Raw genomic sequence first — 12802 nt, forward strand, 5'->3', positions numbered from 1 at the left:
TGGCTGCGCGGTTCTTCACCGCAGCATGGCCGCAACCCGCCCGCAGCACGGCGAATCAGAGTGGCCTGGGTATACCTGATTTATAGAGATTCATGACCAATTAATTAGTAACAAATCGAATTCTCTGCCGAACTGCGGCGAAGCTGCCAAATTGAATTTTTCTAAACTTCGCTCATCTCTACTTGTAATTTATACACTTATATCTCTGCTTTTTCCAACTTAAAGCCACCCACGTAAACATCTCTCAATACATGGAAGAGGTGTTATCAGTGACTGACAGCTATCTATGTATACACACTTATACAGAGAATACCATCACTGATAACACCTCCCCATGTACTGAGAGCTAATCACGGGGGCGGTGTAAAGTTGGAAAAAACTGATATATAAGTTTACAAATTGCAAATTTTATTGAATCTTTTCCTACAAAACTATATATCAATCTGCTCAGCTCCTCCTGCTCTATAACATGCTGCCTGTACACTGCAATTTGTGGTGACAGGTTCTCTTTAATTTCAAACATTAGAAAATAACAGGAATGTTCCTTATTTTCATATTGTTGAAAGAAGAAAGTTCCGATCTATTGTTAGGTCTTAGGTTTACTGGTATTTAGTATGGTGTTGAGCTTCCATAGCCTTTATAGCATTATTTTAATGAAGGCATTCAATATCTGAAGGCACTAATTCCGTATGAATATAATTATGGAAATATTTTCCTCTGGAAGCATTTCATGTATCAGAAAATACAATGCCTCAAAGAGTCACCATGTGGTGTTACATGGTAGTACCTATGGATCTGTATTACATACTGGTAGGGACACTGTGTGCTACTTTACAGGTTTTGCATATGCGGTTTTGCCATGTGCATGAACCCCTATTATTATTATTATTATAGTTTATTGGTTTCTAAAATGTTATATAAATACCCATACTTTTCGTACAGACACCACAAGATAAAGATATGTAGTAATAAATCCATATATTTAGCCCATATATTAAAACACCTTTTGGCTTTAAAGCAGCATCAATTCTTCTGGGTAGACTTGCACACAGTTTTTGAAGGAACTCATCAGGGAGGTTGTTCCAAACCCCTTGTAGAACTAACCACGGATATTCTTCCTCAAATCTCTTCATATAGTTGCAGACAGTCTCAACAGTGTTGAGATTAGGGCTCTGTGGGGACCATATCATCAATTCCAGGGCTCTTTGTTCTTCTTTACACTGTCCTGCTGCAGAATAAATGTTAAGCTATTTAACACTTCTTTTTTTAAAAGCATTATAAACTTTTTCTGCCATTCTTCTCTGCAGATTCTCTTCATCTCTGTCAGGGTGGATAGGGACTGTTGGTGGACAGCCATTTTCGGGTCTCTCAAGAGATGCTCAGTTGGGTTCAAGTCAAGGCTCTTGCTGGGCCACTCAGGGACATTCACACAGTTGTCTATAAGCCACTCCTGTGTTGTCTTGCCTGTATGCTTAGGGTACTTTCACACTAGTGTTTTTCTTTTCCGGCATAGAGTTCTGTCCTAGGGGCTCTATACCGGAAAATAACTGATCAGTTTTATCCCCATGCATTCTGAATAGAGAGAAATCTGTTCAGGATTTCTTCAGTTCAGTCTTTTTGACTGATCAGGACAGAGATAAAACCGCAGCATGCTACTGAACACTTGCCTGAATCCGGATCCTGTATTTTTTCCCATAGGAATGTATTAGTGCCGGATACGGCATTCAAAATACCGAAATGCCGGATCCGTCCTTCTGGTCTGCGAAAAAGTTGAGAAACTAAATAAATGCCGGATCCGTTTTTCCAGATGACACCGGAAAGACGGATCCGGCATTTCAATGAATTTGTAAGACAGATCAGGCAGTTGGCATACGTTTTGCCGGATCCAGCAGGCAGTACTGGCGACGGAACTGCTTCCGGATCACTCTGCCGCAAGTGTGAAAATAGCCTTAGGGTGATTAGTCTTGTTTGGAAAGTGAACCTTCAGCCTAGTCTGTGGTCCAGAGCACCCTGGATCAGGTGTTTTTTTTATTAAGACTATCCCTGTACTTTGCTCCATTCAGCTTTTCTTCAGCTCTGACCCAGCTGCTGAAAACAACCCCACAGCATGATGCCGACACATTCATGCTTCACTGTAGGGATGGTATTGGGAAGGTGATGAGCAGTGCCTGGTTTCTTCTAGAGATGATGTTTAGAATTGAGAACAAAAAAAATCTATTTTGGTTTCATCTGACTTGAGAATAGTCCTGGTAGTTCCAAATATCTTCCAATTAAAAATTTTGGAGGCCACTCCAGTTTCTTGGAAACTTTCAGTGCAGCAAAAAAAATGTTTGTACCCTTGCCTGCACACAGTTCTGTCTATGAGCACTACAGGCAGTTCTTACCCCCTGATGGCTTGGTTTTTGCTCAGATATGAATTGTCAGCTGTGAGACCTTATATAGAAAAGATTGTGTCTTTCCACATCCTGTACAATCAACTGAAGTTACCACAGTAAACGCATTTCTAAATTTTTCTTGTATGATTGCATTTTACTAATTTGGGCTAAAAAACATTGTTTCAGTTGGTCTTTATTAAAAATATTGAGCCGTTCTGTCACAAAGGGTTAACTGTTTTTCTAGCTGTGTGTCTCCTACTTACACTTTGTGTGGGTAGTCTAAAAACCCTTATCTCTAAATTACTAAGAGGTCAACATTTATTTAAGCCACATTCTTTTCAGCAAGATAAGGATTGGGCTTTGATGAGTGTTTATAATGTTAGAGAGCAGAGATAAGGAGCCCGTCAGCTTTCCAACTGACGGAAAAGAGAGAAAATCCAGATCCCTGTGTTAGAGCATTTCAGCTATGTACAGAAAAAAGGATTCCATATTCTTAATTCTTAATTAAGTTGGCCAATTACCATCTGGATGATCCAGAGGAGGCATGGGAGAAAGTTATGTGGTTAGATGAGACCAAAGTAGAACTTTTTGATCTAAACTTCACTTGTCATGTTTGGAGGAAAAAGAAGGATGAGTTGCATCCCAAGAACACAATCCCTACTATGAAGCATGGGGGTGGTAACATCATGCATTGGGGGTGTTTTTCTGCTAAGGGGACAGGACGTCTGCACTATATTAAAAAGAGGATGAATAGGCCATTTATTGTGAGATTCTGAGCAACAACCTCCTTCCCTCAGTCAGAGCATTGAAGACGGGTCGTGGCTGGGTCTTCCAACATGACAACGACCCAAAGCACACAGCCAGGATAACCAAGGAGTGACTCCATAAGAAGCATATCAAGGTTCTGGAGTGGCTAGCCAGTCTGCAGACCTAATTCCAATAGAACATCTTTGGAGGGAGCTGAAACTCCCTGGTTTATCAGTGATTTTCCTGGTAACAGATTCCCTTCAATACTTACTTGAGCACACAATACCTTCATTTTATGTAATAGTGATGTATATTAATTTAAGGGGCTTTACCATTAAATATAAGATTATTGTGTGGCCAGTTATAGTGGTTTAAACTAAATTATACTATTACTAAGTAGCTCAGGAGGTCTTAGCCATCATCTAGTCTTTTATTCATCTTTACCATTTCTGTGATACTAAGTATACAGAATGTCCTTTCTACATTGACTCCCTAAATATTTGAGCTGACATATAGCAGAGTATGTCTTTTGTATGTACATGTATACTCCCTTGAAAAACCTTTTAGGACATATATTAAAATTATCCACAAAGTAATGTGGACTACAGCATTGTCAGTGTTTCAAAATGAGTTATGTGCCTGGAAAAATTCAAGACGATATACATCAGCGATCCCCTCATATAAAATAAATGAACCCTCAGCCATGAACTGCTTAAAATGATGTTTATAGAAAATCTCCCCTTTGAAGATGTGAAAACCTTCAGAAAATACCAGTTCTCCATATATAGGGGCATGGAAGTAACAAAGTACAACACAAGACTAAAACTAAATGATTTTACCCTTGGTGAAATGTAAATATAGGAGATTATGGAAGAACGTCATGGTATCTACAGTAGTGGTCCTCACTCCCCTTTTATGCAGATTGTTGAATTCTCTAAGGCAAAACTATGCCTCAAATGGTTAGCTTGCATTCCTATGCAGATAATATTTGTGTGTACTTCCAAATTGTGAAATAAATGTATCTTCACTTTGGGCTAGTATTATCAAACTATAAAGCACTTAAAGGGCTTGTCCACTTCGGACAACTTCTGTGTTTGAGGCAGGTCACTTTAAGTTAGATGATGCTCCATGGAATCGCCTCTGAGATGCTCTGTAAACTATATGTAGATGTCATTTCTCTGCACTTAGATTGTAGGATCTTTGCAACAGGGTTAGTTATGCTGGATTTCAAAGGAGAGTATGGTATCCTTGTTTTTGTCACAACTGGGTGTAATGTAGCCATTGTACTACTATATAAGTATATGCATACTGTAAATGGAACAAAACCTCAGCTATTTCTGAGAAAAAAAAGAAAGGAAATCCAGTCTCCATACCCATTAACTGTCCAAAACAATCTTTGCAGCAACTTATCACCTGTGGGATTAAAGGATCAGGCATGTTGAAATCCAATGTGCCCTATTCTTTCTTCTGACATTTGCAATCAAAGGAAAGTAGTACATCCAGTGATATACTCAATTGGCTGTAGATATGGTCCAAGAGAAGTTGAATAGGGTAAATGGGAACAAGGCTCCAGGTCCAGATGGATTACACTCAAGAATACTTAAAGAGCTCAGTTCAGTCATATATCATTTTTAAAGATCCTCTAGGTGCTGGCACAGTGCCAAGTGATTGGTGGAAGGCAAACGTGGTGCCCATATTCAAAAAAGGATCAAGGTCCTTCACAGGTATTTATAGACCAGTAAGCTTAACTTTTGTTATGGGGGAAATGTTTGAAGAACTCTTAAGGGACTATATACAGGAGTATGTGACTGTAAATAATATTATAAGTAATAACCAGCATGGGTTTACCAAGGACAGAAGTTGTCAGACTAACCTAATTTGTTTTTATGAGGAGGTGAGTAGTAGCCTGGACAGAGGGGCGGCTGTGAATGTTGCATTCTTGGCTTTTGGAAAATAATTTAATACTGTCCCTCACAGACGTTTAATAGGTAAAATAAGGTCTTTGGACTTAGAAAGTATAGTTTGTAATTGGATTGAAAACTGGCTGAAAGACCGTGTTCAGAGATTTGCGGTCACTGATTCCTATTCAGAATGGTCTACCGGTTATAAGTGGTGTACCCCAAGGTTCAGTGCTGGGTCCCCCTATTATTTAAGTTATTTATAACTAAAATAGAGGATTGGATTATTAGCACAATTTCTATTTTTGTAGATGACACTAAGTTATGTAGTACTGTTCAGTCTATGGAAGATGTGTATAAACTACAAGCTGACATGGAAACTCTGAGTGTTTGGGCATCTACTTGGAAATGAGGTTTAATGTGGAGAAATGTAAAGATATGCATCTGGGTACAAATAATTTATTTGCATCATATATCCTACAGGAGTAAAACTGGGAGTCGCTTGTAGAGAAGTATCTGATTGTACTTGTAGGTCATAGACTAAATAACAGCATGCAGTGTCAATCAGCTCCTTCTAAGGCTACCAGGATATTGTCATGTATTAAATGAGCCATGGACTCGTGGGACATGGATGTTATATTACCACTTTACAAAGCTTCTGTCTCATCTGGAATATGCAGTTGAGTTCTGGGTGCCAGTTTATAGAAAGTATTCCCTGTAGCTAAAAAAAAGTACAAAGAACAACAACTAAACTGGGGAATGGGGGTGTCTTAGTTATGAGGCTAGACCATAAGAATTGCATGTATTTGGTCTTTAGAAGAAGCGTCTAATGGGGGACATAAATAACCTGCATAAATATATAAATGGCCTATACAAACAGTGTGGTGAAAAGATGTTCCATGTAAAATCCCCTCCAAAGACTAGGGGGTACTGTCTCTGTCTGGAGAAGAAAAAGTTAATTTTCCAGAAGCAACAAGGCTTCTTTACAATAAGAACTGTAATTCTGTGAAGTAGTCTACATAAGGACGTGGTCACAGCAAGAACAGTGGATGGTTTTAATAAAAGCTTAGATGATTTCCTAGAACTAAACAGGATTAGTGATTATGTAATTGTGTAGAAGTCTGGTTCTCGCTCCCTTTCCCTAATTCCCATCACCACCATATTATGGTTGAACTAGATGGACTTTTTCAACTGTACTAACTATGTAACTGCATGGCATTAATCTAATGTGTATTTGCTGTCTAATTGTGTACAGGAAGATTCTTGTAAGTTAATTTGTTCAAATCATTCACTTGGGTTGTTGGGATACCTAATACTAGGCCTATCAGTTCCATTTACTGTAGCATTTCTCAATATAATATTGTTAGTGTCTACATAGATAAACAGAGTCTCCATCAACATAGCTTTTACGGAAATCTGATGAATTTGGAAGTAAGATTGATAAGTCACATTCACCAACCTAGATGAATCATCTTATCATCATGCAGTAGATTTTCTGTAAGAGTTATTGCTAATGCCAGAAAATGACTCAGCCCTTCTACATTAGAGGCAGAGGATATAAAGCTTTGCTGCGTTCCTCTTATATACGTCAAATGATGTGACAGTTTATTTATTTGATCTTGATGCAAATAGAAACTACAGACATTCTTCAAAATAATCTGCTCGACCACATTTATGGAAGATTTATTACACCTGCGTACATAGATGCATCATTTTCACTCCTGTACACGTCTGCACCAACTCCTTTGAAATGTCTTTCACCATTGCCTCCTCAAGTCTGTGGAGCATTGCTTAGAATCGTTTGTGGTCTGATGAAGTTGAAGTGAAAATAGTATGAAGATAATGTGGAATGGATAGATAGATAGATAGATAGATAGATAGATAGATAGATAGATAGATAGATAGATAGATGCTCCCAGAAAGAAGTAAAGTGAGCGTCTGAAGATTTCTAGACTAGACCTACCCTGGTTGCTCACATTAATTTAATCTGATAGCGTATGGTATTCACGTCTGTCACCATCCCTGACCTGGAGATAATAGCTTCAGGAAGACATCATGAATTTGAAGAAATACATCCTCCCTACATATCTTGGGAAGTGTGCTGCTCTGCATGGAATCATAGACTTTTACCTTTTTGGGTACAAGGAACAAAACTGATATATTTCAACAGCAGTAAAATATCTTCAGAAACTGAAGAGAAGAATGGACTAGTCGACATGTGAGTATAATATTAGTCTACTAGAGTTGACCCTTCTTCACCCATTTTTTTGTCATTTTTTGAAGGAAGATTTATGAATAAAAGATAAAGACCCTCTTTACTTTTAACCACAGATTTCTATGCTTTGTAGCCGTACTATCCTTTATATTTCTATAACAAGAGTCTCACAGTCCGGTCGAGTATATTCATTTATTTCAGATAAATTGAATGTGACACTAGCACTTTAAGGCATTGGTCATCGTGACTGAAAGCAGAAGCTTGCACTCGAGCATTGTCAGATAGAGCAATTTTTTTCTTTAGAAGATGTGTCTTGACTTTGTATTATAAATCATAATTTGGATGTGGTGCTGTCTGGGTATATAACTAAGTAGGGAGGTTTGTATTAGGCCCAACTCAGGATAAGTTATTACTACATCAGATTGCTATACTCTACGTCTAGTTTAAGTTTGTTCACATTCAAATAGACATCCCATAACCAAGTACCGAGCCCTCAATCCAGTGTAGGATCTTCCCATTGAAGAAACTAGATCCTTGATATTTCTCAGTAGGGGTTTTAGAATTTTATGACGGTTTGTACTCTATGGTTATAGTAACACACAAAAAAAACATTTTTATATATGTAAGATTGGTAAAGAATACAATAGCATTCAAGTCCATTTAGAAGGTCTATTGTACATTCTACATCAAAAGTGGGTAGAAATCCTACTGCAAAGGAGTCAATCAAATGTTTCCCTTCTCCTTTATACCAGGGTCTGTTCCTGTAGTTAACGATAAAGACATGAAGGAGAGTGGACCTCCTGAATACAGTGTGAAAGAAAACTCATATATCTTCGAGAGCTGATTGCCTGATTGGTTGTGTGTAGATTATATGTTCTCCACATTATATAAAGTGTAGATAGTGTTGCATTCTAAATACTATTAGTTTTCATTGCTCCATGGACTTAAAATGACAATGTCTGTGAAGTGCAATGTAAAGGCAACCCTCCTCCCAATCTATCTGTGTGTTTTATCTCATTGAACTTTCAGCATCTGTAATTATCTGTTCCCATTAGTAACCTCATGAAATATGCATGGCGGCACTTTAGTATCAAGCCCTTCATGCCAACGCTGTCTGCAGCAAGACATTTATCAAGGTGTCCAAAGTTGCCAGAGACTTCAAGTAAGTTAAATCATTAAAATCCAGGTATGACACAGGATCCCTCAGTTTATTTGTCTCTTGACAGTCAGTTTTTGGCGTGCATGAAGAAGAGGAAACAGGCGCTGAGTTTGTAACTAAGCAACCTGGCCGGTAAATGGCAAATGCCAAATGCCAGGCTCAGATTTGATTAAAGTTACCTACAAACAGATGTAGTTGCTTCTAATGGGGCAATAGACTAATGATAACCATATTAATTCATTTTACAAAAGAGTCCTCAGTTAATTTCTTTAATAAACATGTTTTGATATGTGCTAAAAAATGTAGTCATCATTAAAGGTGTGATGCCATGAATGATGTAATGAAAATTAGACATCATATAGTAGATGACAATCTATCTCTAACAAAGCTAGAACCAGCCCTGTATCTCACATGGATCCAGAGATCTCCTCATTCATTGCCCCAATGGCTTTCAGGCTCAGGAGGCATATTTTTTCTCAGGTTGCTTGCCCTTTCTGCTGCAGCTCTCTTCTTGTAACTGTCACAGCTTCTAACAGTAGATATGGAAGTTGGCAATTGAAAGATTGAACTGAGCATGTGCGACCATGTTCACCCAGCTCACTTGGTGGATATACACATTACTATATAGATTAAACACCAGGGAGCACCATTGTAATGAAGTAAAGAGAATATCTCACAACTTACTGTGATAACCAGTTTTTACAGACGTATCTCTCCCACTCTTTAAAGAGGAATTACCCCGGGATTCGTATGTGAGGAAGGGGTTGCATGCAAGCACTTTAGGAAGGTGCTTAACTTTTCATTATCTAATGAATATTTAACTGACAAGGTCGTCATTCTGTAGGATCAACCTTATTAACCCTGAACTGGACGTTTCAGGCATGGGATTAAAGGGCCAGGTGAGATGATGAATTGGACATCTGGCCTTTGTCAATCAAGTGGAAGGGGGATGGTCTTGGTAAGCAGGGACCTTGCAGCATCTCACTGTGATCACTTGCCACTTGGGGAAAAATCGCCACAGCAGCCAGTTATTGGCTGCAGTGGAACACATGGACCCTATCCATGCAAGAACTTTACATACAAAGGACAATGTACAGTGAATACAATGGCAGACCGATGGAGCCTGAACCGAGCATTGGGAAACAGGTAAGTATATTCCCTTTATCAGGTCTGGCGGTGAGGGAGGGGTTAAAAAAGAAAATACTGGAATAAACCTTTAGACTTTGGTAATAGTATACATTAAAGATCTTTCACGTTGCATTTAAGGCTGTTAGTTGAAACCGTTGCCAGGCTGCTTTAGCTGGGAAGTACTGTTTGTGAATGTGGCTCAGTACATGAATTGGATGCGTTGTGTACTTGGCACACAATGGTAGACACTTGCTGTAGATAGAAAGACCTTGGTTTAAATGTCATACAAAATGTTAAAGCTGTTGAGAAATGAAAAAATCTCCATGGATTTTAAATAAAACTACCGTATGACTTCGGTTTCATCATTGTCTGCTTTTGCAAGTACAGTAAATGTCAAAAGTGAATTCAAAAAAACATTTTGACACAAGCTACCGGCTCCATTCTGTTCACTTAATCTGAACACATTATAGTCAACGGAATAAATCTCATCAAGAAGCCCATATCATGAGCAGAAGCTTTTTACTAGCAGTATACAGTTATAGAAATGCATACTCCAAATATTATTGTTACTATGACAGTTTCTATCAGTTAGTTAACCCAAATTTCTGCATATGTCAACAAGTTTAAAATAAGTCTACATTGACCCAGAGGGATGGCCCATAGATATTAGACCTTAGTCAGCAAATGACACCAATTTCAACGAGCTGTGTCAACAATTTAATGTCTTTAAGGTCTGGCATTCAGAAATTATCAGTAGACTTGGCTTTCATCTTGGCTACCATCTTTATGATGATGATACTCAATTATATACTTCATCCCATGACATCACCTCTGAACCACTACAAAACACCAGTGATTGTCTGTCTGCAGTCACAAACATCATGTCCTCTTTCTGTCTGAAACAGTATCTTTCAAAAACTGAATTTATTGTGTTTTCACCATTAATGGACCTACCTAAACCTTAAATTTCATCCCATCTATTGTTTGGCACTACTATAATACCTAGGCAGCACATTTGCTGCCTTGTGGTTATGTTTGACACAGACTTTTTCATTACCCCTCATAGTCAAACACTTGCCCACTCACCCTGGCTAACCTCGGAAACATATCCAGAATTTGCCCCTTTATTACCGTGCAAACAGCAAAAACTTTAATTGTTGCTTCGATTTAATCTTGTCTTGATTACTGCACCTCGTTAATAATTGGTCTTCATCTCACTACACTCCCTCCAATCTATCCTGAATGCAGCAGCCAGACTAACCACTGTCTAACCACTACACCGATGCCTCCACATTGAGTTCACCTCTGTCTATCTACCACACTGCTAGTCTTCCTGCTGCCAATAATTTATAACTAACCTCCTTCATAATCCAAACCTCTAACTCCCGTATCCAAAACTTCTCTTGAGATGTACCAATTAGGTTAACTCCTAGTTGTAGGCATTTCCTCAAAACACGTTTTCACAGTGGAATATCACATTCCATAATCTAATGCTTCTCCATTCACCTTAATCCAACATTATTGCTCACACCCTGATCCCCTCATCTAACTGTGTCCACCAAAAGCACTAGACATACTGGCAGCTCTATATGTTCTCCACTATTTTGTTAAGATGGCTGGATCATTGTATAAAAAAAGCACTTTTTACCTTTTGTGTCACCCATGTCTCTTATATTGTAAGCTCTTGTTTAAGGCTACTTTCACACTAGCGTTCGTCGGTCCGCTTGTGAGCTCCGTTTGAAGGAGCTCACGAGCGGACCCGAACGCAGCCGTCCAGCCCTGATGCAGTCTGAATGGAGCGGATCCGCTCAGACTGCATCAGTCTGGCGGCGTTCAGCCTCCGCTCCGCTCGCCTCCGCACGGACAGGCGGACAGCTGAACGCTGCTTGCAGCGTTCGGGTGTCCGCCTGGCCGTGCGGAGGCGTGCGGATCCGTCCAGACTTACAATGTAAGTCAATGGGGACGGATCCGTTTGAAGATGCCACAATGTGGCTCAATCTTCAAGCGGATCCGTCCCCCATTGACTTTACATTGAAAGTCTGGACGGATCCGTCCGAGGCTATTTTCACACTTAGCTTTTTTTTTGCCATTTTAATGCAGACGGATCCGTTCTGAACGGAGCCTCCGTCTGCATTATTATGAGCGGATCCGTTCAGAACGGATCCGCCCGAACGCTAGTGTGAAAGTATCCTTAATTGTTGATCCTTTTGTTGCTATGCTTTTGCTTCTACATGAACCCTCTGATTTGTAATGAGCTGCACTATATAATTTTTTTTAAATATTATACTAATAAACATATTAGATTATTATTATGAAAAATATGTTTTAATTATTATTTTTATTATACACATCAATAGAATGGTTGTGGCTGAATCTAATGTCCATGGGGAATTTTTAGGAGATGCATTGGGTTCTAATCTATACAGTATTTGAGGAGCATCCCATCCTTGAACATGATGACAAATTTTAGATTGTTGAATGTAAATGTTTAAATTGTATATAAATTGATTAGATCACATTTGAGATTTTTTGTTGATTATTACAGGGCTGCTCAGAAGCTAAATCTGTCATCCAAAAAGAAGAAGCAGAGGACAACACCTTCCTTAGTGTCAGAGCCTCCACTTTTCTCAACCAGCTTCTGTGGCATTCTGCAAACCTCTCCTCCACCTGCGCCACCATGTTTACTGAGAGCAGTCAACAAAGTGAAAGATACTCCTGGATTGGGGAAGGTAAAGAAGAACTTAGATCTTATATTATTAACTCTAATGTAATTACAAAAAATATCTATAGTTACTTTTTTCCTTTAGCTGTCCATCAGAGAGTCAAGAAACAGTAGAGATGCAAGCTGACCCAAATAAACAGTCTCAGTAGAAGGTTCACTAGATCTTGATCTTGTATAATTACAAGCAGAGAATGGTTTACTTTGATGGTGCTAAAACATCTTGCTATCTTGTTTATGTATTTTTTTAATTTCTTGTTTCTGTACTGTGTTTTCCTGGAATGCTGTCTCCCTGTAATCTCCCTGTGGTCCCCAACCAGTGGCTCACAATTCCAAGCTTTATGGCTCACCATAGCAGTCCTTTATCAATACCATTGAGACAAATTGTTACAGTAAAATATCATCTGAAAATATTTGCAGTTTCTTATTTTTCAATATTTAAAATGTTTCTCCAGACTACTGCTGTTATAGACAGGGAAGGCTGCTTGTGGCCACTGCAGATGAAACTTAGTATTACAGGAGCCCATTTAAATTTATTGGTAACTATATAATAACATATGG

At 38.8% G+C, this 12802-nt stretch overlaps 1 protein-coding gene across 1 annotated transcript in view; it reads left to right on the top strand.

The window, feature by feature from the left end:
- KIF26B (kinesin family member 26B) overlaps nt 1-12802 on the top strand; it is a 338734-nt gene that overhangs the window by 204278 nt on the left and 121654 nt on the right. Inside the window, exon 5 of the mRNA XM_044290742.1 lies at nt 12068-12251. Coding sequence (XP_044146677.1) covers nt 12068-12251 — 184 coding nt within the window. The remainder of the gene's footprint in view (nt 1-12067; nt 12252-12802) is intronic.

This window comes from Bufo gargarizans, chromosome 4 (assembly GCF_014858855.1).
Source record: "Bufo gargarizans isolate SCDJY-AF-19 chromosome 4, ASM1485885v1, whole genome shotgun sequence".
NCBI classification, from domain to species: Eukaryota; Metazoa; Chordata; class Amphibia; order Anura; family Bufonidae; genus Bufo; species Bufo gargarizans.